The sequence below is a fragment of the Mesitornis unicolor genome, unplaced genomic scaffold, assembly GCF_000695765.1.
Source record: "Mesitornis unicolor isolate BGI_N332 unplaced genomic scaffold, ASM69576v1 scaffold2463, whole genome shotgun sequence".
Lineage (NCBI taxonomy): Eukaryota > Metazoa > Chordata > Aves > Mesitornithiformes > Mesitornithidae > Mesitornis > Mesitornis unicolor.
In genome coordinates, this window is record NW_010175117.1 from 129,484 (window position 1) to 156,911 (window position 27,428).

The window sequence follows — 27,428 nt, forward strand, 5'->3', positions numbered from 1 at the left end:
CCACATATCTGAACAGGAAAGGGAAAAGAGGAATAGTGGTGTAATAGCAAGCATTGCTTCTTCTGTATAGGTTCAGGTTTTATTGGCGGTTTGGTTTTATTGTTTGTTTGTTTGTTTGTTTCTTCTGAAAATCATGTAAAAAGGTTTGTAGCTGCAACTGCACAAGAAGAACTGTTACCACTACAAACTGGAGAGTCAACTCTAAATCCCAAATTTGTTCAACACATCTGTGTTTCAAAGATAACACAGCATCTTCTTTACTTGCCAATATAGATGTCATACTTGCATGTTTTTGCATAATTGAGTGACTGAAGTGGTCATTTCCCTATTTTTATCCTTTCACTTAAATAAAAAGAAACTCTGCAGCCTAAGGCTCTTTCCGAAGAGCACTTCTGAAAAAGTATATTCAAAGTAAATTAGTTTGTTAACTTTCCAGAGACTTCTGTGTGGGACATGACTTGCTCATGACAACAAAACACCACTTGTCTACAAGCACATAAACAGCAGCCCTTTTAGGAATGCTACTTTCTAGATTGCAATTATAATTATGGGAAATAAATCAGCTGAACTTCCCGATGCTGACAAGTGGGTCAAGTTGAGGTGAGCCCAGTTCCTCTCAGTTCAGTTTACAGCTCTCTTCAGCTGACGACACAAACTTCCTGTTGCACATCTCTGCAGCGAAGTCACTGTCAAACTGTCAGCCAAGCTAACGGGCAGAGATGTGGGGATCTGACAAGGCAATTCTGTTTTCCAAGAAATTAAACCAAATAAGTATGAGTCCTGGCCTATTTGACCTCTTATTTTCTTAGTAAACAGTTCCTAAATCCCAAAATACAATAAACATCTTGGGATAGCATTTTATGGTTTTTGTTGCTTACTGGTGAAAATATTAATACTCATTTACATTTGTGATACATTCTGATAGCACACTTAAGATCAGACTGATCTTACTGACCCCAGCTAATAAAAAAAGCTGCACCACAACTCACGGTTTCCCAGATCAAGTTCATGTATTTGGAACAAACATTGTTAAATGTATATGAGTTTTAAAAAGCAGGTATAAACAGATGTGCAAATAGATGAACATGAAGTACCTGGTAAAGCAAGTGTTATACATCTTAAAGTGAGCCTTCTACAAAAAGTAACATCCTGCACCAATCGAGGGAGACCTAGGAGAAATAACTGTACACACATAGCTCCACTGTAAAACGACGATAATGGAACAGACCTGCAGTTTATAAACCACAACCACTGGGGCTGGAAGACGTGTTCTAGGACATCTGAAGTTGAAAACTGAGAGCCTAAATTTTGTCCATCAACAAAAATGTGTCCTTCAGAAAATGCATTAGATGTAAGAAATCTTTCCAAACAAAGTGAATTAAAAAAAAATAAAGCAAACCAAAATGAAGCAGCTCAGAAAGTGTAAATCATATTGGAAGACAGCCTAGATGTATTCCATAATGATTCTCCCTTGAGTCACTTTTCATCTGTGGCAGTTGCATGCTCAGCATCAAATAATGAAAATTTGCAGAATCAAGGCTATGTCCCTAAGAGTTTGTGCTGAAACAATTTTTCAGCTTTCAAATATAAACTGTTCTTCATGTAAGTTTGTTTAAACGTATACAAGTTCTAGTTGCACCTTTTTAAAGGAGAAAATAAGACTCACAAACTCATACGAATTCCTTACACATGGAAGGACAGAAAAGTGCCATTAAATCACTTTGCACAAACACTGTATAGCCAGAGTATAATGTTATTTCTGTTCCTGGTTCTTCTGTTAAAGAGCTTGAATTTCATAATTGTATGTCTAAGAAGTAACGGGGGTTTTGTTTGATTTGGTTTTGTTCTTGTTTGGTTTTAGGTTTTTTGTTTGGTTTAGTTTTTGGTTTTGTTTTTTGTTGTTGTTTTTTTTTAAATTTTGCATCTGACCTGTTTCTCTAGAACAATGCCAATAATGTTTATGCTTAATTCTTGTCATCTTTCCTTTGAGAAAACCGTGGTGATCAAATGTTCTGGAGAAAAGTTTTGACATCTGGCAGGAGAGCTGGATGATGGCATTAAATACACCCTTTTTTCTTACTTACTACTTACTTACTTCTTACTACTGGAAGCCACTCTACATCCAGCTTAGCTGTTCATTGTATCTATCAGAGCTTCAAGCCTTCATAATTTATCTAAAAGGACTTCACTGATAAACTCTTAATAACACTCTGATAAAATAACACACATACAGATAAGAGATGCAAAAAAAAGCTATTATATTTTTTTTTAATTGAGAACAGAGCACTAAGTGAAATAAATGAGTTTGCTTTGCCTATCACTATTTTATTTTTTTTTTTTTTGCATTCTTACTTGTTGTCTGAACTCTTCATTTTTCAGAAAAATCGCTCTCCATAGGCAATAAGCCCATATTAATAGATGGGACAAGAGAAAATAATTCAGTTGTGTTCAGTCTTTCTAAAACCTCACAATATTTATGGTTTGCATTAGCTTTCTGTAAATCCTACTAAGTTTTTGCTGGCCCAAAAAACAATCTTGCAAGATAACACATATGTCTGTCAGTGCTACTTTTTATGCAAAGCAGTAATTGTTTGGAAATGGAACTCTGAATCTTCTGGAGCATCTGATACTCTATATGCAAAGTGGATTTGGTTGAGAAAAACACATTATATTTCAATAGTCAGGATTATTTAGGATTTTGAACTATTTGAAGAAAAAATTAGGATTTTAACATTTTCAAGGTACATAAGACTTACAAAGAAATATAGTTTTTCCTAGCATTTAATAAAAAAAAGCTTAAAAAAAAGGATTAAATGCCAAATGTTGACTCTTCTTAGTGTCTTTTCCTATGGCTACCACCACATTCTTTAGTATTTCCACTAAATCCTTCAGTACTTCTCTTCTGTTATTGAACCTATTTAGATTTAGGTCTAGGTTTTCCAAATCTGTCCAAAAATAGGTCTAAAATAGGTCAGTTCTGGGTGGGGTAATAAAGATGTTTAGGAGTTAAGATTCTTCACAGGAAGAATCTTCAGATGTCTCAAGAAGAGGTCTTCCCTACCAAAGCACCTATGCGTGCACTTGTTCTCCTCTTAAAAATTACCAAATTAGGCAGGTAGCCAAAAGGTATCAACAACTTTTGAAAATGTTGTCATCTGAAGGGCAGGGCACAGATTACTGCCTGGGACAGTAATACAGGTGGACCACCAGGTAAGAAAGCGCTATCTTGTGTTTTTCCTGACACATGGAAGTGACTATGAAGACAGCGAGCAGCCTGCAAGTGAGTCAAGAGAAATTTGTTACTTCTCCAAAGCAGTGTTCCTAAAGCCAACAGAAGTGCTAGCTTGGCTGAGGCTATGAGTAGAGTAAGTTTTCTTACTCCACGGTATCGATAAGACAGGATCAGTGATCAGGAGTGATAACCCTGCAATATACAGTAGCTATGAAGAACACCATAGTAGTAAATATTAAATCTATTGGGGATGGCCCATCACTGTCACTTTCTTATCCAGCATAGTCCCTAACTAGACAGGACTATGGCAGCCCGTAATGACCCTTTATCTGAGAGTGTATACACATACGCACACACACATATATATATATATAAAATAAATATAAACATGTATATATATATGTGTGTGTGTGTGTGTGTGTGTGTGTATATGTATAAATGGCACAGACAATTAAGCTGATCTCACTAGCATGTTGCATTTTTCCCATAAGTAGAATATAAAGGTCGTCTGATTTCCCAAGTCAGAATGTGCTGAATATTCATATAAATAATACAGTTCAACTATGGGATAAAGTGTCATAAACTAAAGTTTTTCAGTTGCTACAGTTTGAAAGTCATCTTAATATCACCTCCAGTTTAACATTTCTCCTCTTTTCTACATTTCTGGTCTAAGCAGTTTCATCACATGCCTCCAGTTCCTGTAAGATACATTTGGTGTCATCTTTTGCAAATATACCACATGAATCAGCTAGCCAGTCCCAGCCTGTGATCAACACAATACAGATTTTGGGCTCGTTATAAACTTTTAGAAGAAACTGTAAATAAAAACAATATTTTAGAAATTAAAATTCCACCATATCTGCAGATACTGACTTTTCTTTTATATTGTATTTAGTAAGCGCAAAGCATCTTTACCTGACAGAGCATCTTGTGCTTCAAAAAATGTGCTAAGGCCTCCTTTCACATAAGCAAGACTCCCTTCATTTTTCTTATTGGCTTGTTTCTTCAAATTCACAACAGCCGTTTTGAGCTGATCAAAACTGAAAACAAAGAAGAAAACCTCTGTGACATTCAAACAACAAATAAAGTCAGCTAATGAATAAAGAGAACAAACTCTGGGAAAAGGAAAAAAGCCAGCTACTTTTGAAACAACTATTAAAGACTAAGTAATTGCTAATGAATGTGTTTCTTGATAATGACAATTTACTCTTAGTCCAAAGAGTTGTTGGGTTATTTTTAGTTTTAATCCTAAATGCATTAAATTAAACCTAAATGGTTCCTATCACTTGTGATGGAACTGACTTCTTTATAATACAAATTAGTCAAGAAATTTCATCTAAACATGCAGTATCCAGTTTAGTAACTGTCTGTACTACATTAAATAGGTGATAGTACCATTCACTACCCTTACTACACTAGATTAACTACTGGGATGTTACAAGTCTTTTTAATAATGACATTTGTTTAACTCTGCAGATTAATTCATAACCCTTTTATCACTTTCAGTTTCTCAATTCCATCATTTTTTATGTTGGTTTGAACATATAGTTCAGAATTGAACACAGTATTAGTGAAAAAATAAAGAAAAGCTGAACAGATTCCTGCTTTCTGAAAGTATGCTTCTTATATGCAGCCTACTGAATTGTTTTTTAAAGATACTTCACAGGGGAATATAAACTGCCAACTCATCACTGTTGTTTGTATGGTAAGTTTCTTTTTATCAGAGTTTCCTAGTATTTCTAGATTATTGCCAGTTTACATTTGATTTTGCATTTTTATTTTTTGCAAGCAGCTGCAATTAAGTCTTACATTGTGACTAATTCTTCACTACTTGCATATCAATTTTTGATGATATGATGAACATGATCTCAGTAGCTATGCTCCTGGAGTAATTATAAAGGCACTATCATGAACAAGCTTAGAAATGCAAACATAACATGATTTTCATTCTTTAAGTCTTACCTCCAACCTGCAGGCCAAATCCATCTCTCTAATACAGAAGAATCAAACAAAAACCTGCACTATACCTCAGTGAGGAGACGGAAACAATGAAGTAGGGATATTAAGACATAAGGGAATACTCATAACACCAATACTCTGTCCATTTTAAACAGTGGTAGAAAGAGACATACTAGGAGAACTAACCAAACTTTAGCACAGGCAGTGAGAAGGCTGTCACCACCTACTGGGAGACAAAACACAGTGGCGCCCTTACAGGCATTTTCCTTTTTATAGTGATGATGTCACAACATTTTGCTTTATTTCCTGTTTCCATCTGCTGGACAGAAATCATTACTTAATGGCTGGTCTACTTGGGCGTACAAGAAGTACTTACCAGCAGCATTTTCAAACTAACAAAAATCTGTACAGTGCTCTTTTTAAGCACTGATCCATGTTATCTGATGATCTAACAGTATGTCTAAATAGTTTATTTATATTTGTCAGGATATTGCCAGGGGCAAAAAAAAAAAAAACAAAAAAGAAAAAAAAGTTATTTTGATTGCTTAAAAAGAATTTCCTTCAAGGAGAAAACAGACATAAGCTAACCAAAATATCAGTGCACCGCACATTTAGCACTCCCAGTACCTGAGGTTATGTAGAGGACAAGAACTAAACCATTGCTCTGTGTTTCCGGAAAAACAGCACAAATTATATGGGGTAGATAATGACACAATTCCAGAATATTTCTAATACTACACAATTTGAAGTGGGAACTAAAAACAAACAAACACCACCAAAAAACCACCAACCAAACAAAACCAGTTTTGCTGCTTCATTATTTAGAAAGCTATTTATAATTAGATTCAAAACATGACTAGATTCATTCTACCCTTTGAGCCATTCTTCCTGTTGAGTTTTATACGGCTTTTGTACCTTCAAAACTAAGATTTGGAGTTTATAAACCAACATGAACTGAATTAATATGCAAAAAAACAGTTTTCATTTAAACCCAAAAAGTAATACTTTTTATTCCACTGGACTGAGGGGACCACGATTTGAAACTGTTGACATGCAAAGACATAAATCAATGGAAGTTGTTGGGTTTTTTTCCCCCCAACATGAAGTACTTAAGATAATAACACAGAAAGTGTTAAAATGTTTTTTCTAAATACGAAGATTCAAATTTACATGAGAATGGATTTTCAGGTACTGACCCACTGGCACAGCACAAGTTAAAAATGGGCGATACAAGCTGATATAATTAAGATATCAGTGGATTACCAGAAAAATCAGGGTAATATGACAAGGTGTCAGTCAAAAGACATGTAACCATTACATTATGCTGTTGTTCATATTTCATGGAAATTCTGATAGAAATTATCATTTAATTAGTTCCAAAAAGTAATTTAATTCATCTTCTGGATACACAGCATCCGTAAATGTACGTAAGCCATCTATGACAGACAGCCATCAAATCAAATCTCAGCATTCTCCAGTGACTGTGATTCTGCAGCTTTCCAAGTTACACTGTCCCAGGGCTCGAGCAATCCAATACTGGTTTTAATTTGCATCTAACCTAAAACTCCCTTATTACAAACTGAGACAGCTTGTTTTACTCTCAGTAAACCAAAAGCAATTGATGGCTATCCTTGAACCGTCCACTATGGATTTCACATCATGCATTCTGTATTAATCTTGTTTCTTTTCTAAAAGCACCAAATTCATTCAAGCTGTATACCCACAGATATATATACACCTCTATTTTTGTGGCTCAGCTCTCACATCTTTCTTAAAGCAGTGGCCAAGACCGGGCACAGCACTTCAACTGCAGCTTTAGCAATGCTGAGTAGAATAATTATCCCTGTAACTTACATAACACAGTCCTGCTGATACACCCCAGAAGATGATTTGTGCTACACAGGAAACTGGTATTTATGGCACGTTACAAACACCAGATTGCCTTCTGTAATAATGTTGCACAACGGCAGGTGTGTACTGTGCTGCTTGCTTTCCCCATACTCCTTAAAGCCTTGTATTCAACTACTTCATGACTGCTACAGCCAAGGCTGCCACTGGTTATCAGATCTCCTCCTGCCTTGCCTGCAAGAATCAGATTTAGGAAAGCAGCACCCATAGTTGCCCACCTAGTAGCTATGTTTGAAGCCATTCCCAGAAGTCTTCACAAGCCTCCTGGATTGCTAACCTTCCTGTAAATACCAGGGAGGTTAAAGTCTTGTGCGGGAACCAGGGTCTATGGAGACTTCCTTAAGTTGCTTAAGGAAGATTTCGTTCACTTCCTCATCCCACTGTGATGTCACCCTTTCCAGCCTCTCAACCAAGCTCTCAACCATCTTGCTACCTGCTTCATAAGAGGGACCATGTATTTATTCAAGCTGTACCTTCACACAAAAGTCAAGTCTCTCTCTTATTCCCTGGATATCTCTCTCAGAAGGCCTCTTCCCATTCATCACAGAACACCAGGCACATGAGCTATACCACTTCATTCCAGTGGTATGTATGTGAAGCTCTGGCTCCTCTTTCTTGTTTCCCAGGGTGCACGTCAGCATGTTTAACTGAACATTTAACTGAAAGCTGTTATCACCAACCCCTGATATTTCTCATTTGAAGTTATTGTCACCACAGTGCAAACCTGCTGGCAAAGATGCTCTTGCCCCACTTTTTCAAATTAATCCCATTGCTCATTAGCAATCCTTGTTCTTTAGTAATGGATGCATGGCTACAGAAGTAAAAAATGCTGTCTTTGAACCCAATGGTACAGCCATCTGTGAGCCTACAGGATGCATCCACTACTACCTGAAGCTTTTCCCTTCACCTGTAAATCAAAGGGAATACCTGGGCTCCCATAGTATTCTTCACTTCTGTCCTTAGGGCTTTACAACTGCTTTTGATCTGTTCTACACTTCTCTTGGCAGTGTCACTGGTGCTCACGAGTGAACAATGAAATGGCAATAGTCCAAGCGTAAAGGAAATGTCTTAAAAACAGCTACATCAAAAGCTGGTTGTTCTTTCTCACTTTATTATCCTCTCAGCTTTTTTAAAAAACTTGATCATCTCCAAAGTTATTAGACTGTGACTGACAGAATTCAATTTGAATCACTCCTTTTTAGTTACTCCATTTCAAACAATGCTGTCACTACATGTGTATTAGATAGTAACATTCTTTTGCTGTCTTTTTGGCTCTTCAACCTACCATCACTTTGAGAAGAAATTAAAGTATTTCCCAAGTAGATTAATGGTTATTTTCTGAAGCCCCTAAAAACAAACGCCCGCCCAGCTCTCTGCCCCTTCCCCCATATCCCACTCCCCCCAAAAAGCCAACCCACACCAGTTTCTGCCGTTGAATAATAAAAAATATTAAGTAAATTTGCAAAGTAGTATTTCTCTTCAAAATGCTTATCAGAATACCCACTTGAAAGCAACAAAAAACCCCTCATCATCTCTGCTAACAATGGCTTCCAGTATTATCTGAACATCAGCAGATAAAAGTTTCAGAACATGCTAAAACATATTTATGTAATGCATTCATGTAAGTACATATTATGAACTAGATTTAAAAATGAAGATGTTAATGGTCAAGGTTTTAAGAGATTTATCTCAAAGATCTTCTTAGTCACTTCTCACTTGTCCAACTTCTTTTACCCACAAGAGTTAACTAAAAGCTACCTGATACCACTAACAGTTTTACTCTCAGTCGTCTGCTCAGTGTCCTGAGCTCTAGTCATGACTTAAGCTAACATCTGGAGCTTCCACTCAAGGCCATGCTGCCTAACTTCTTGATTCATAAAGGGCCTTAGCCTGAAGAAAGACAGCATCCATCTGACACAGGAGAGGGGCAGGGAAGAGGCCATAAATTAGGTCTGGTTAAAAATGAAGTTTCCCTTATAACCACAAGGAGCAAACTGGTTGATTAAAGTTTCTAGCCAAGCAGAAACACCAGATTCCTGGTCTAGTACTGTAAATGTCAACTACCAATGGCACATCTAATGTACGATGTCATAACATCAAGTGACTTGCATTTAAAACATTAATTTCTACAATAGCAACAAACCTTGTTGTTGAATGATTCTCAATCAGGTACCAGGCAGCAGAAAAGTTTTCACTAGTGAAATCAGCACTCATCCCAGGAAACAGTGCCTCTAAATCTTTTTGAGGAAATCTGCCTCTGAAAAATGAATAATCGTTTCTTCAGTTAGACATAATCTGGTGAACAGCTTACAATTAAAAATGTCACATAAAAAAAAACTAAAACCAAACAAAAACCAAGTAATGACTTAACAAGACATAAATACAAACTTGTATATCACCATGAAATTAAAAATGGTATTACAAACACATATAGCATGATGGGGAAAGGAAAGACTGAAATCTAATCTAAGTAAAACTAACGTTACCATTTTGATTTCACCATTACACATATGACAGAAATGCTGCCTGTACAAAATGCTTCTAAAGAAAGAGAACTGCTGCCTTCAGAAAATGAGACTAGATAGACTCACAATACTACTACTATTCAAATGCGAGACCACTAATGCTGAATGTACTCAAAGTCAACTCCACCTTTTAAACAGGAAAATCAAGACAAGTAAGAAAGAATATTCTCTGTAAGCCATGAACCAGTATCTACTGAACTTTAAAATGGCAGGACATCACTAGGTTGACAGCTTTTAAGTGATTTCACACCATCACTGTCTATAGGTCCATCTGCAGCAGAAGTCCCACAGAAACACGAAGGAAGATACACAGAGCATACTTCCATCATATACAAACACTGAAAGAAATCTTGGGTTAAAATAATCCTCTCGCAAAACAGAATACACTGATCTGTCTGTTCATAGCACACAAAACAAAGGAAAAGCTGGCATATCTGGAGTGAGAAACAGCAGGTTTTGTTTGGATTTATTCAGTCTTACAATGCATAAAGATAGCATGCAAGCCAATTCCTTTTGAAAGTAGATTCCCCACAAGAGTATTTTTGAAACTACAAGTAGCTTCCACGATACACAGAAAATTTAATCCATTTATTTTAAATCAGCGTAATAAAAATATTTAAAGCACTTTTTGATGAAAACAGGACAATCTTCATCCCTCAGTCCAGATGCACACTTAACACTTGGCCATATTGATGCCACCATGCACTCATGCCACCATGCACTCACAGTGTATCTCCAGGTGCACTCACCACTCTATTCATTACCATCAGCTGCATCGCATCTTCAGGAACTGATTGTGGCAAACAAGTTTACTTTTGGTCAGTCCTGAACTGCTCAGGCAGTGTGACTAGATTATCATTGCAGGCCCCTTCCAACTGAAATATTCTATTGTATTCTAAAAATTTATTATGTCATTCTTGGACCACAACATCAAACTCAAGAGTCAAAAAAATCCCTCTCTGATGCTCACAAGCAAGGCATACAAAGTAGGCTGTGCACAACTGCAAACCTGCTGTACTTGGCATTTGAGATCAAACTTGGGTGAGGGTAGCAATGCACAGTCAGCTATTGGAATTACATTTAATACGCATAAAAAGCCATTTGAATGGATGTGAAAGCACTGATTTGTTAGTTTGGTTTTTCTGTAATCTAAACATATTTCAAGTTAGCTAGAGATGGTTTTATTACAAAAAGCAAACAGTAGATTAAATGAAGCAAATCTAAAGGCAGGCACATTTAAAGGTAAAATTATACAGAAACAAGGGTAGTTTTCCATAAGTTTCAATTAATATCCAAATAGCCACTAGCACAAGCAGGTATAAAGGACCTATACAAATTATGACATGGCACAGAAGTTTTTCATCAGTAGCACCTGATTACAGCAGGGGCATGAAACAATATTTTTTTTAAAACAAGCAAAAAAAAAATAAAGTCAAATGAGATACAAGGAAAAGCGACGACAGATGAAAAATAGAGAGACAGGGAAAACAATGCGAGAAACAAATGTAGCAACTAAAAATGAAGGTCTCAATATCTCTCTGTGTTCAATGAAAAAGTGAAAATGTAAAAAATTATAAACATTAAGTAGTGAGATTCAGGATTACCAATGACCTTGAATTTCATGTATGCCAGTTAGTGAGCAGAAAATACTGACAGTTCTAAGAAGAAGAAAGTTTAAATTTATCCCTCCCTTAAAGACATTTTAAGATATCTTCTTTTTCATCCAAAGTAGTCAAAAGTGCCCAGTTAGGCACATGAATTTGCAAGACAGTACTTTGCCTGTGATACATAGCATGGCTGCCCAAAAATATTTTTATATTAAATCCATGCGCAGTGGCATCTCTGTGGTCAATTACATTTTTTTTAATGCTAAAAACCAAAAACAATAAAAACCTTTCAGTTACTTCAAAAAAGAGTCAGACCTTCAGTGCAAGCACTATACAAGTGCATGCACACAATACAGAAGCAGAAATTTGTTCACATTTTTCAGAACTTTAATATATTTTCTCAGAAGCCGAAAGAAATAGATACAACATAAAAAGTGGGCACACTCAACAAATATACCATTACTATATGCTGCATATTATTGCAAGATATATGCATGACAGTTTAGTATTATACATGAGCTATACAATTCCTAGTGGAAAAAAACCCCTATCTTCAAAAGATAGGGAGAGAGAGACACACAGACAGAGACACCAATAAGACACCAATAATCTAGCTAGGGATGTAATAAATTCCTGCAAATTAGTTTTGCCCACAGACAGTGGGACAGAAATGACAGGGTTTTTTTCAGTTTGATGTTTGACCGCATTGAAAAGTTATTAGGAGCTTTTTTCCAGCAGATGTATTTGTGCAGAACCATAAATTAGCAATGCGCTTATGAGTGCTTTTATCTGTGAGGATATATATTAGACATAGTCACAACAGAGCAGAAACACGAATGTGAATGTGTGCGGTCTGTTAACAATATGTTATACTCTATGGTGTAGTATCCTTATTTTTATAATAAATGTTACCAGTAGTTTTTCCACTAACAGATAATGGGGAGCTTGGATTGAGTTGCCACAGCTGTCCTCACAACAATCTGCTTACGAAAAAGTTCAAACTGAAAGCAACTGTATTTCTAAAATGTCTGGCCAGATGCATCTAAAAAGAGAGTGACTCCACATACACACAAGTTTGTTTCATTAACTTCCATTAGAAAATTAAATAAGTAAGTCTTTGGAAGTTGTTCTCATGAAAACTTGCTTACCATTTGCTTATAAGCAAGCACATATGTGACTTGAGAAAGTATTTCTCGTTTACTCATTTCAACATTACGGGGTGAATAGGAACTAGTAGCAAAAGCTGAGACCATGCTGAAAGGCAATGAAATCGTTGATCATTTTTCTGTTGATTTGCTCGTTATGCAAAGATCACTTTAGGAAGCAACTCTGAATACTTAATCATTGATTAAAAAGCAATCACTGTAAAAGAAACTGGTAACCACAAACTGAATCCAGAAAACCTTAGGGAGAAAGAAAAAAAAAATAAAAATAATAATAATAAGTTTACCATCCCTGACAACTCTACGTATTTTGCTACCTTTCAAATTTCAGCAAAGGTGCACATACTGGATTTATATAGTAGTACTTTCTGCTAGGCAGACTATTTTATTTAAAAGAGAACCAGATCTGGTACCAGACCTCCAGTTAACATTTTAAAGTAGAACTGTAATAAAATAAATTTGGTTTCAAGCCACTGTGCACTTTCACTTCCCTCAAACATACTCGGAGTACATCTAATACAGCCATGCAGTATTAGATGCAGTGGTCCTTGCTTCCACATAAAGAGCACATCTACTCTGGATTCAAAACACATACGGTACAATCAATTCACTTGCACTGCATGTGCCCAACAATGCAAGCTCCTCTCTCTACTGGCCCAAACTTCAGGTTATGTACAGCCTGATACTCAAAAAAATCTCATTTAACATCACAGCATATATCAGCTCTTACAAATTCTACTACAGAACTTCTGCATATACTAAGCATTTATATTCTCCAGAGATTTAAGATTAGTTGTAATCTCCATGGGTAAATCACAGCCTGCAAGCAGCCACAGCTGACTAACAGCAAGAGAATGTAACAGATACAAATGAACAGAGCCTGACTATGAACACAGCTTAACAAGTTGTAATTTTTCTGTAAAGATTATTTTGCTCCCAGAGTTTCAGAATCTCACAGCATGTTTTTCAGCATACATGACAATATCTGTAGATTAAAGGCAGGTCTCAAAACAGGATACAGCCACCAAAAGGTAACTTGAACCTCAATTCCGCAGGAGTTTATAGGTCAAAAGGAGCAACTTTAAGTAAACACAGATTCTGAATAGCAACCAGCATAAACAAGCTCCAGCTAGAGCTGCTGTACACTCCCCCTCTGTCTGGTACCAGTCAGAGTCCTAGAAGCAGGCTTTGTACCAGCAGTACTGGGTTAATCACGCATGCAAGAAGACCAGCGTAAGGGACACTGAAGTAGACTAAACACAAATCAGAGGGTGTTAACGAAGATCTCTCCAACAACCAAAAGACAAGGACACACTCTAGCTATTAATCCCCTGTAACATTGGGTATATCAGAAATATGACAGCAAAATGACAACCATATTTAAGAAATGGCAGAATGTGTTAAGAGAAACCTACTAAGAGATTATAAGCTGGTAGCCGCAACTGATGCATCAGCTGTACAAGCAGCAAACTTTACTGTATTTTTTTATGTGATAAAGCTAGCACTTTATACTACTATAGACTGCACCTCGCTCCCTCAGGTTTCATGACTTTTCTGCATGCATCTCTGTGATAGAAGTTTCCACAAGTCCATCACACTCAAGGATGAAGTTGACGGCATCTCCATACAAGCCACTTAAAAATAAATAAATATCAAAGCCTCCAGAAGGTCTTTTCCTACCTCACGGTAGCAAGTTGACATTTACCATTAGGTGGCAGCGTAAGATCATCTGTTCCCTCCTCCCAGATGAACTGTTTTGGACACTGCCGTGGGAAGAGGGAAGCATCTGTATTGAGTGGGTGGATACAGAAGTATGTGGAATGTACTTAGCATGTCAGCATTTGCTTTCATGTACAAGATGGATCCACCATGATGACCTCTGCTACATGCAAAACAACAAACACTAATCAAAAATTGTCTAACCACCAGTCGGTCCGACTGCTGTTACTGCTTTGCAGAGAATGGATTTCCTTAGTCTCATGGAGTAGGTAGGAGAGGCAGGGAACCTTTGATTAAACAGGGACTTGTCAGGCAGGAATAGAAAAGTATGTGGTACATCTGAACAAAAAAATTTATTCACAAATGTTATGTAGATCTACATTTTCCACCAATAGAAACCAGTCAGTACCTTTATGAAACAGGCATCACATATTTTCTCCCAGAACTGCTCAAAATCCTGAACAATCCTATGTTTGTAGGACTTAACCTACCAATCTGCTCTTGTAACAGCTCTGAACTCTGAAAACAAGCCTAAGCACTGCAACATCACTATTAATGTTAGCATTTTCATAGCAACTTTCCACATTTCTCAGATTGAGGCACCTACTCTATACTCTTTTTCTTCCTACAAGCTATTTAAGCTTTCTGTAAGGGTTTCTGCCTACATCTGCATAACAGTCATACTCCTTGGGGAGAAAGGTGGCACAGATCTGCTTTGCGCTTAAAGTCAACATAAAGATGGTCACAGAAAACTAAAGCTTTGTATCAGTCTTCACTCCATTCTGAAAACCGAAAAACTAGAAATCAAAGATTAAATATTTTCAATACCTATTTTCTGGTGTAAATTAAATACTCCATAGCATATGTACCAAGGGAAAAATATATAAATATAAATAAATAAATAATAAATAATAAAATATAAAAAAATCATCTAGTTGGATCAGTTCTATGTTTTAAAATATGAACAAACAAGTGGCAAGGCAGGGGAACAAATGTGTGCAAACGCTCTTCTATTAATACATTTGTGACTTTAGGGATCACCACTGAAATGTAATAACCAGCAAGTGTAAGCTTCATTACAATATAAATTATTTTATTATTTAGCAAACGAGATTCTTAGTTGTATGGCACAAGAACAGCAACTAATTCTTGGAAAATATGAAGAACTTATCTGCCAGAAATTAAGTACACTTACTACTTGTTAGCATGCAGGCTGAAAGATGATGGATAACACACTGTGTACATAGATAAAACATTTAAAATAGCTTGACTATGCAAAAAACAACCAGGGGAATGAATGTGTGTCCATAGTACTTACTTCACATCCTTGCAACATTTGAATAAGAAAAAAAATCCAGTGCATATTTTGAGTAATTTCAGTATATATATATTACTCCTACAATATATCTACAGGCAGTACTATAAATATTAATAGAATGTGTTAGACTTACTATTATCTGTTTCTCTTAATCCACAGTTCAGATGTTTTGTTCACTTACACCCCAGTCACTCCCTATTAAACTCCAGTCTTAAGTCTATCAAGTCAGAATAACCATTTTTTGTCCCTGTGCTTGCTTAGTAGTTTAATGAAATGCTGTACTAAAGCACTTATATTCATTACTTATGGGACCTTTTTTCCAGTATTTCAACGCTCCATTTCCAACACCTTGAAAGGTGAATCACCACCTAAACCATTCAAAAGCTATGGTTATTTTTAAACACATTTTAATTGGACAAAGCACCATAAATAATGTTTAAAAATTCCACAAAAGGACTAAGTCTAACCCATATTAAAAAAAAAAGAAAGTCACAACAGATAGGCGATCTAACTCTTTCCCATGCTGCAGATTGTCTTTTCTGTATCATTTGCTGATGAGTGACAACCACTTTCTAGAGGGAGGACTTCATTCTCTCTTTCAGTCTGTAGTCTACCCACTTCTTGCCTTTTCTTCAGTGTATCTAGCTTATTCCTATCCTATTTTCTCACTCATATTTTTCATTGTTTTTCACCCTGGTCCTCTCTTTAAATGTTTATTTTGTTTACCACGATTTGCATAATCAATACAAGGCACTCCCTTCCCTTCATCAGCCATCAGGTTGCAAGGGTTGTAAATCCCACCAAGTCAACCAATGCCAAACGCATCAGCTTCAAAATTAAAATACATCTGTTTGCACACATTTAAAATTAGTTTAAAGAAGCCAAAGGTATTAATAAAGGAGAAACTCATTATGCTACAGAATCACATCTCCTTGTATACACAACTGTTCATCATAACATTATGCTTTCTTTTAAAGCATCTCAAAATTCTAACAGCTTTTATTGGTTCTAGTGCCAAATTACTCCAATCTCTAGTAATGGTTAATGCTAATATCTTGCTTATCCACTCCCTTTCTTAATTTATAATTGCCTTTTTTCACTACTCTGTAAAGCTTCTCATTACTTACCCATCCTATACATCAAGTATTTGCAAACACATGATTTTAGTTAAACTATACAGTATTACAGTTTATTTTATAAAACATTGCATTGTTCCAGTTTTTCAATAAAATTATGAAAGCTTTTGCATTGTGAGGCACGTTTTATTTAAACACAGAACATGCCATCTATAGTCATCACTATTAACACTGTGCTGTCACCCATAGCATGAGGACAGACCAGGCTTTTCCTCTCATTCCCTGTCCCTCTCCTCCCTCCACAACTTGCTCCTCAATCCCTCTACACAATTACCTGTTATATTGACTAGTGTTCCTGCTCTCAAACTGGTCATTTTCAACACCAGAGCTTCCCATAATCTTCATGCTTCACCAGCCATGAACTTGGAGGAGAACTTGCAGATCAATTAACAATGAACTAGGCTTGATATTATGCTTGCCCAAGTATTTCCCTATTCCCCCTCACAAAAGGTTATTTCCTATCTGTATTTACGCATTTCTGACTTAAAATATTATTTTTCACACAAAATCTGAGGTTTCATTAATATGACACTTTCTAATGCTTTCAGATGAAATATTTAAAATACAATATAATATTGTTGGTTTCCTATTTAACAAACATCCAAACAGATGACGCTAAATTAAACAAATTCTAAACAAATGCTGTTAAGGTGCCTGGAAGATAACTGTTAATCTAACTGACACTATCTTAACTGTAAGAACTATCAATTTTGGTTATGAAGTCAAATACTACATTAGAAGTTTTGTACAAAGAACAAATGAAAGACTAAGAACAAATTCAAACTAACTGTCATAGTCATTGTGTTTACAGAAAGAAGTATTGTGAGAAACCTATGGATAGAGAACTATGCCATAGAACTAGGTATCATGACTTAAGTCCCAGATAAAATAACAAAAAAGCTGTTGCAGGGTTTAACGAATACAGAATTTAAGCAGATAAAATTATTTTTAATGTCAACCAGTCACAATTGTTTCATATGAGGTTTGAGAACATATTATATGGGCTTAGACACTAAATGCTTCGTCGAAAAAAGTAACCAGACAAAATTAATATATCATCAATTTAAAGGAGACCTGCTACCATAAGATTATTAGAAACTTAGTTTTATGGAATGCAAACAGAACATATCACATGGATTAAAGAACTAAAAAAAAAAACCCAATCTGGTGGAGAAGCAAACCTGAGAACATCTATAAGTAAAGTTTTACTAAAGCATACATTAGTCTCTCTTCAGCACTTGCATCATCACCAATAACAGCCTTATCATCAATAATTTTTTATAAATAGCTGGAAAATACTAAGAAGAAAGGCTGTCATCTGGACTGAGAAGAGAGACTTGTCAAGGAAGCAACAAATAGAGGATCATGGTCAAATGCAAAAAGATACAGCCAAGAATTCAGGGCATCCCTACAGAATAATGAGTGACCATGCCAGCAGCAAAAGTAGCAACTCAGGAGAATCAGCTAACAAGGCACTCACTGCTGGTTGCCAGGGCAGCACTGCAGTAAAAAGGATTATTATGTTGTTGGGTTTTTTTAATTTACGAACGGAGGAGAGAAGGAAGGAGAGACAGAAGTCTTCTGGTAAGATACTGGAATAATGTCCACATTCCTAGAGTCTACATTTTAACAGGGCTGGAAAACTAGAGAAGATGAAAGAAGCAGAGATCAGAAGTTAGGTCAGAGGCTGGAGAAAACTACTTACAAAGAGACAAAATCTTCATCTTATTACAAAAAAAAATGGGCTATTAGTTTGAAAAGAAAGAAAAATATATTCAAACTAGGAAAGCAATGTACAGCCAGAGGCTGGAAGCCGATGATGGATCCACCAGAAATCCCATACAGATTTTTGGAAATTGCAGTTTCCCCTTCAGAATAAGGTAACAATGGACATTGCAGATTTTCTCCAGTGCACTCCCCCTCACAAACTTTATATTCAGCAGATGAGATCCCTAATAATAGTTTAATTTTAAATAGAATTTGGTTTTGGTAGAGCTGGTGTCTTGAGTAACAGAAATATTATTCTTGATGCTATTTCTAGAAGTTGGGCAGGTCTGGAGCCCCAGAAGCATCCCATTTTAAGCCCTCTAATTCCATTTATCATTCACTATCAAGTTTCTGTTTCAGAAAAAAAAAAGTCATATATTTTACCATACTTACGAACAAAAGTAAAAAAGTCTGTCGGTTGGAAAACAGTATTAATATTTCTATAAAATAAACTAGTTGATGTGGTATGATAAATCACATTTTACAGTGCAATTTTAGTAACAGATAGCAATCTAAACATCCTTAAAAGCCCCATGAAACTCAAATGCAACAGTAAGTATTCCATAACTACGATGGATAATTCCAAAGCCTTAGGTTATTTACCAATCCTCAAAATCTAAATATCACTGGGGTTCAATATATCAGGCTTTTCAGTTCTAATTGATGATCCAAAAATAAGGATTATGAAGCAAGACAGAACACGCACCAACAACTCTCCTAAGTAACAAATAGCACACCAACAGCTAATACACCTACGCATTTTTAAATCTTTCCTTGCCCTGTAAACTGTTAAACTTTTCTGGAATTCACAAAGGCATATATAGAGAAAACCACTAAAAAAGTGGATTAAAGGCATTTGGTACTCACTTGTCTATCTCAATACCGAGCGGATTAGCTGGACGTAGGGACAAGGGGGGAATCCCTTTGTTCCTATCAGTGCGCATGTCATAATAGTTCATTTCATCCACCCAGACAGCAGACTGATCCAAGATACCTAGAGAAAACAAAGTGCAGATCCTTAAAACAACAAGGGCGGCCCAGCACCATCAACTTTTAACATACTGAATTAATTTGAAAAATCCTGATAAATATAAAATGCATGCCTAGGTAATATATTGGAAGATACATGGCAAAACAACCTGGATGCAATTACGCTAAATTATTTTATTATAGCCACTGAAAAGGTATTCATGGCTGGGCATCAAACATTACCTCTTACAGAGTGCACAGTTTCACGCACATTAAGAGCGTTTTCCTGATCACGGAGCATTTTTCATTCCTCCAAATATTTTGGTGTCTGTCCAAAATGTGTCATTTACTACTTCTGAAAATGAGCCATTACCTGGAGATCTTCTTATTTGCACATTTTACAGAAGATCCCTTTTCTGTGATACTCACTAACCAAAAAGTACATGGATTTTGGCCACATACCAAGATGGAGGACTCAATGGACACAGGACCAACTTTGTTGTCAAAGCTTTAGCACAGACAATGCGTAAAGGTGAGGTACAATAGGTCTTGACCCTCAGTCAAAAATGCATCCAGCCATATTCTTGACCATGCCTTTCTTTAACATACCCATCAGATACTCAACACCAGAAGTTACTCATCCCCACACTTGCCATTTTTTAAAATATTAATTCTTGTCTCTCATCACCAAAAGCTTTACTGTGTAACATTTGGACTTCATTCACCTTTCTGTTACTAAGATCTTAGCATAGTTTGGAAGAAATTATGCATTATTTAACTGTCACTGAACCACAAGAGAACAAAAGCCTAAAATAGTTCTTGTGGGAACCCCTATGTTAGAAAAGATAACTATCCAACTTCATCAATGAGGTGTTCTTAAAGAAACATTTTCTATCCAGAGGGTATTTAGACTGGATTCTAGATTAAGTAGAGGTCCTAGACTACTTGGCAACATCATTTCAATGGTTACGCATCTCATGAGAAATACTTAAGACTTTCCGTCTTGCAGCATGGTTTGAATTACAAATAAGAAATGACACTGAAGACTTAACTTTCTTTAAAGGATTAACTGTCAGCTCAGGATTTAAACGTGAAGCTCACGAGCTGGTTTGTAATTTGTACTTACCTAGTATACCTAAGAGTAATTAGTGGCACTATTACGATTTTTTTATTTTACTTTATAAGTTCAGTACTACTCCTTACAGAAAAAAAAGACCCTTCATTAGTTGTTGAGGGTTTTATGAGGATATTGAGATAGGAGGATTAATTTCACATATACCATGAGTTTATCTATGCATGTATCTGCACATTTTATTAATAAGCTCTGATTTTTCTAGACAACTGAAGATTGTCCTGAGGTGGATACATTTTAAACATACATTTTATTTAGAGGTACTCGGTCATATATTTGTTTACCAAAGAAAACGGATGTGAATTTGAACAAGAGAAATACCTATTTTTTCAGGTTTAAGCAGTTTGAAAGAAACAGTTGAAGTTCCTTTGCCACCAGACTTTGTAGTAACAATGATGTCCCCCTTGTCATTTTTAGCCTGTCCGACTCGACACACAATCTTACTGGCAGACATCCATTCAGCTGTTAGCAGACAGTTGTGCCCACAGATTGTTAAACCTGGGATAAAGAAAAAAAAGACAAATCTTACTGTTAGTAGAAGTATCATTTGAAATTCTGCAATGCAAATACATTTATGATGCTTCACATATTTTCCATAAAGTTACGACCCTTCTCCTAGTCCCTTACAGTCAACTACAGTGAAAGAGTCACAAATATGTTTTCCAGATGTTCCCTAGGTGACTTCGGGTCTTTTGTCCTAGTGACACTTCATGAGACACATGCAGTGCTGCCTGAAGTTTATTTCAATCTCTTCCATCAGTTATGGGCTATTGCAACTTTCACTTCACGTTGTACAATAGATCTTCTGTCTGCAAGACACGAGAAGACTACTGTTCAGCATTGTACTTAAACGAAACTTCCTTCAAAACTGCATGCAAAAAATCTTTCATAAGTTCACTCTGTGTGACTTTGCATAGCAAAAAAAAATAGAGAAACTCTGCAAAATATTCACAATGAACAATGTTTCTTCTACCTTATTTGCTTAGCAGACACAGAAGGGTTTCGTGGTCAAAAAAAGTAATGAAAAATATTCTGTCCCAGTGTCTTCTGTACAAAACTCATGATGCAAGACTGTAATTCTCCTGAATCGACTGCCTTTGTTGCATGAAGGCACAGTCATATAATGTTCATCTATTTCCTTTTCTAACCTTTTTCATAACAGAAGTACACATGAAACTATGAAATAAAAGTAAAACATATATTTTAGCCATAAAGCTTTCTTGTAGGAAAGGACTGTGGTGTATTAAAATATGTCACACTTTAGTGTTTAAGAACACCTCTTAAGACTCAAGGTTCACCTTAATACAAGGTTCAAGGTTTCCTGGGGCTTCACATCAGATCAGTCTGACCAAACAATCTGATTGATTTTGGTCAGATCAGGACTGAGGATGCCGGAATAGGTAAATTGTTTACTCAGACCTAGAACAAGAATTCCCATATTCCTAACTGGAGTTCTGTTGCTCTGAATAATTGGCAAGATCCTAATTTTCACAATATCAATTTGTAGGACAACTTCATTAGCTTCTTCTTAAATAACACCCTTACCTAGAAATATTTTGCCTTATGTCCAAAAGGACAACACCGTACCAGTGTGTTGACTGTACTGGAGTATAAATTAGTCAGGCATAGCAGCTCCTCCCCCATTGGCTTAGCTTTTGTTTATAATTTCTAGAAAGCTCTGACCAATCTAAAAAATACTTACACACAGAAAAGGGTCAGCACATGTGGCTCAGTAACAAAGCTTCACACTTACTTTTTCTCACAATTTAAGTCTCTGACATTACACAGCAGAGAAATTTGGCAGTTTTCATGGATGTCAGACATAAAAATGCCTTACTCCACGCCAAAAAGCTATTTTGAAAATGAAAACTAAAAAATAAGAAACAGAAAGGAACTGAATCTTATTACAACTGAAGGCAACTTTACTTGAGCAAGGACAGTAGATTTATTTCTTAAAACATGCCTGAATAAGTGAGGAGGGAGGAGGGAGTGCAATAGGATACACCAAAAAAAGCCTTAAAAGAACAACAAAAATTGACTGTTATTTATTTGCAACATATAAACCAGGCCAGTTTTTATTTTTCAGAGGAGAAGAAAAAATACATATTTATAATGCATGGGTTTTAACCTTAGGTTATATCATTATCTCTCTTTTGGTTTTATGCTAGCAACTTCTCTGAAGGAAAAAAGATTGCAGTAAGAACTATGACTAACTGAAATAATTTGTCTGAATCATTCATAAAGAGGTTTTCACCCTAAAATTTAAAAGATCTGAATTGATGCTTAAATTAAGTGATAGTTTAAAAATCAAGATCTGAGCTATAGCAATCTAGTAAGGCAAAAATTTTTTAACTGTTTTAAAGAACATTATATCAATTATTTTCCACTCGTTGGAGGTTCCTAAAGCTGTCATGAGACACAGAAGACCACAAGATCTGACACTTCTGAAATGGAGGAAAACAGACTTTGCCTGTATCATAAAAATGCAAAAGAAAGGAAGTCCCTATTACCATTTTGTATACCACACTAAATATAGTAATGGCACAAGACAATTTCTAAAACAAATAAAAGGCATTTTGGGGGAGAACTTTTGATAGTACTGATAGGTTTTTTTTAACCCAATGAGAAAACTTCCCTTTAAATAAAACTCCACTTTTATCTATTGCATGGTACAAAGATCTTTGAGAGCATCATACTGAGATTCTAGCTTTAATGTGCCTTTCAATAAATAAGCACAAGAAATTCTCATATTGAGACTTTCCAATTTTGGTTAAGCTCATATATTGACAATTTCACAATGCCTACAAAATACAGCTGTAAATGTCTTAAAAGGCAAACTAAACCTTGAAAGCATAAATCTTGGAGGTATCTCCTGAATTTGACTTCTTGTACCACTAGCATTACAGTTACAAATAAAAAGTTTATTTGATTTCAAAGATACAAACAGATTACAGTGAGGCTCTCTCAAATGAGACGAAAAGGCATAGTCTCCTATTATGTGACATTCTATTTAAAAATAAAAAACTTTCTTGCTTTTCATTTTACTCTAATGCATCTCAAATAGCAGATTATAAACTTTATGAAACCCCCACTCAAGCTTGCTTAAATCTCATGCCTACAAAGGCTCACTTTCAACTCACGGAATATTTACATGCCTAATTTAACTATGAAAAGAAATCTTTACATGTCTGAGGCCTTAGTCACTTACTCGAGAAAGCTGAGAACTGAGCTAAGGAAAAAAATAAGGTAATTCTTTTTTTTTTTTTTTTTTTTACCTTGAAACATAAGATTATTAGCAGCAATGTGTTACAAGAGCTACTCTGATGAAAATATGAAACAAAAATATTAGCAGTTCAATAAGCTGTAATACTGAGACACAGTTCAGGAGATGTCTTCCTTCCAAGAACCGAGCACTGATCACTTCTACAAGGATCACATCAATGAAGTAATGAGGTTATCAAGGTACATCAACCACACAAATACACAGAAATACACTCACCTATAACATCATCAGTTATTTGATTATTTCTCAAAAAAAGATTCATTAGTGTACCCGCAACGCTGTCTAGCAGCTCAGGAAAATACTACTTCCCCTTTCGAGAGACGGCAAACTGATGTGAAGGGAAAAACTGTAGTAACTTATGCTTGGCCATAAAGTTCATTGTGGTGGCCAAGAACGGAATTCGGGAATCTTGGTTTACAGCCATGAAGAGAAATATTGTTTCTAGCAAAGCCAAACAAAATTCCAATGGTCATCAGAGGAGTCACGATTCCACAACAAATTAGATAAATTGTCTCTAACATGAATACTGAAGTAGACATATGCTTAACTCACAAAAGGAACAAGGGAAATTCCAGTAGTTACAGCTAACTTGGATTTCCAGAAGATTTTACAAAGTCCTTCCCAAAAAACTTAAGAATATTAAGCAGCTATATGATCCTCAAATGGATAAATAGCCTATTAAAAAATAGAAATATGATTACAGTAAATTGTGTGTTTTCACTAAGGAGTTTCCACAAGGCATGTGCTGGGATCACTGATGTTCGATATATTCACAAATGACAAGATTAAGAGGTTACAGAGTTTGCTAATGATATTAATTTATTCTGAAAGTAAAGACCATGAAAACTAGAAAAAATGCACAACAGACCTCATGAGACTGAATGGATCCACTATAATGCAGATGCTATAAAACAGCAGCTGAAATGCAATGAACAAAGATACGATGCACACAGGCTAAACCTTAAATTCACAGATGACAGGCTCAGACTGAATACTAACCCTCAAGCATTAAATCATGGGACTACAGTAGGCAGAACAATGACAAACATTAGCTCAATGCTTACTAGGAGTTATACAGAAAACAGAACTCAATGGAAGAAATACAAAACAAAAGTAAGAGTACAGTAGTATGCCACAGTGCATTCACATCCTGAACACTGCATGTAACCAAATGTTGATCACCTATCACTGGTAGTGAAACCAAAAAAGATTCACTGAAGAGCGACAAAAAGGGTCAAAGATATATGCAGAAAATGTAAATATATTAAGACTTTTCAGCCTGGAAAAGAGGCAACAGAGCAATGTTGATCAAGATCTGTACAGTCAGGAGAAGCAGAGAAAACTGCTTGTTCCCTCTTTCAACACAAGAGCTATGATGATTCAAATCAAAACAGAGAAGGAAACAGTAATTCACATAACGCGTAGCTAAATCATTGAACCCACTTTGTCATAACTGCGCAGACACACAAATTGACTTTCACTCTAATTCAAAGAATAGCAGTGGCTCAGTGACTTTCTGAACACATTGAAAACATCTCTGATATCAAAGTCTCCATGCTGAAATTCTGCCTGGGAAAGTAACAAAGGAGCATCTCATTACACCTACTCTCTTCTAGTACACTCCCCTAGTCATTATTAGCTACTGTTCAGCACAGGATGTTGAGAGAGGCTAAGGGTTCATCTCTCAAAGTGTGGTCATTCTGGCGTGTTACACATTGGGTAGCAACCCTGAATTTGTGGATTCAAGCACATCTTTGAAAAGGGCATTCCTCATACCATGCAACATAGATTTTACCACGCAAAACAACACCAACAAACCAACCAAAACCATTATCTCTAATCATATCCTACATTCTATAGTCTCAAAATAATTTTTTTCTTTAACTTACCTATGAGGTCTGTAGGACCAGTCCCCAAATTTTCTCCTCTAATTGTTACTTTTGTCCATGAGATGCCTTCATTGGGAGAGATGCCAGTTACAAGTGGGGGCTGCCGTGCTCGAGACATGATGTCTATTCAGTTACTCCAAAGTGAGTTGCTTTTATCTGTTCAGTAAGAAACAATCATTTAAAACCAATAATTAATCATGTAAAAATATTTTAAAGATTTTAAGCTGTTAACCTAAAAGAGAAAAACATGAATCTAAATCTGGAATACCACTCTCAAAGCCTTTTTTGCTACACTATCATAAAACAATAAAGAACGCCTATACCTTCTTTGCACTTCCATATTTCTTTAATTAAGAAATTAGTTCTCTAATTAGAGAAATTAGCTCTAGTTCTGAACTGTAAAGTATATCCAGAAAAATATTAAACCCTCAAAATGCTTAATGGAACTATATACACATGCACCATCCAAATCACTTATTTCAGAATTCAAATGTGCCTGTTCAATCCTCTATTAGAAAGTTATTACTATATTTCTTAGGAAGTTTAGAATTGTTAAGCTAAGTAATAGACTGTGATTACATATTTGGATTACTTCCCCATCAAAAGTAGACTTGTTGGCACAGACAGTACCATGAGAAGAAGCCCCCAGCACTTATTTGTTTAAAGCATTAACATTTAAATAAACTGAGCAAATTAAAACATTACTTACAGACGCTACACTAGCACAGAACATCAACAAACCAAATAATATCCCAACAGATCAACAAAAACATCAATACAATTCTCAAAGAAGCATTTCCATTTGCACCTGAAATTAGGAGTCAACTGATACCAGTTTAATCAGCTCTGTAACAGAAACACTAATAAAGTATGCATGTTATAAAGCCTGCATTGTGTTTACTATGCAACTGTCAACAAATTGCTTATTAGCAGTTTCGCTTATGTAGCTCTACAACTATAAGAAGCAAATGAGTATAACCTGAACCATGTTATTTCCCACCAACTTCTCCACATTTACAACACTTACTAAGCACAGAGCCTGCCCATAGGTACACAGGTCCTACAGAAGTCATAAGACAAGCAAAAATGCTTCTTTTAAGGACTCCCACAGGAAATTTGCATCATCTATTTCAGTTCATAATTCCTGAGTTCTTCTACTGAGACACAACAGCATCCTTAAAATTCTTAGTGAAAAAAAAAATCATTTGGCATTACGGAACTTTGTAAGGTTATCTATGATCACTTTCCCATAGGAATTCATCTGCACTGGAAAGGTGAGAACAAAAAACAACCTATAGGAAGAAATGTTTCCATCTCTAAGAAAATACATGAATGATGAAACAGATCAGTATTCAAAAACCTTAGGTGCACACATGGAACACTTTAGTGCACACAATCTGAAAAGTTCAGGTTGGTAAAAAATACGTGGAATATAAGCCAAGCTTCATTAAGGCTTCCCTTACATATTTCAGATCAGGGTATATTTTCTATTTTTACTTGCAAATAGTTACGTCCATGAAACACAGAACCTCTGTAAATCATCCCAAACAATAAACTGCAGTGAAGTTGCAGTTTCCAAGCACCTGAAGTTAGGAAATACTAGAATTAAGTAAGCTAACTTTGTTTCAGCTGCTTCTGCATATATGAAACACATTCATTGTACCATCATACACCGTGCTTCTACACAACCTCCCCAGATTTCCCAGTGTTACTAGACAGATCTGTCATGAGGATCAAAGAAGCTCCACTGCCCAGTTTCTTTCCTCATGTTCTGAAGTTGGAATGCACACTGAAAATGAAGATGGAAATCGGAAAGGCAGG

General features: G+C 35.9%; 1 protein-coding gene across 1 annotated transcript in view; it reads right to left on the minus strand.

The window, feature by feature from the left end:
* The window catches only part of EXOC2 (exocyst complex component 2), a 113,147-nt gene extending 87,388 nt beyond the window's left edge, over window positions 1–25,759 (minus strand). Inside the window, exons 1-5 of the mRNA XM_010181255.1 lie at window positions 25,608–25,759; window positions 20,757–20,933; window positions 19,202–19,328; window positions 9,243–9,356; window positions 4,148–4,272 (exon numbers count right to left, since the gene is read on the minus strand). Coding sequence (XP_010179557.1) covers window positions 4,148–4,272; window positions 9,243–9,356; window positions 19,202–19,328; window positions 20,757–20,933; window positions 25,608–25,725 — 661 coding nt within the window. The 5' untranslated portion in view covers window positions 25,726–25,759. The remainder of the gene's footprint in view (window positions 1–4,147; window positions 4,273–9,242; window positions 9,357–19,201; window positions 19,329–20,756; window positions 20,934–25,607) is intronic.
* Between the last annotated feature and the right edge of the window lie 1,669 nt (window positions 25,760–27,428).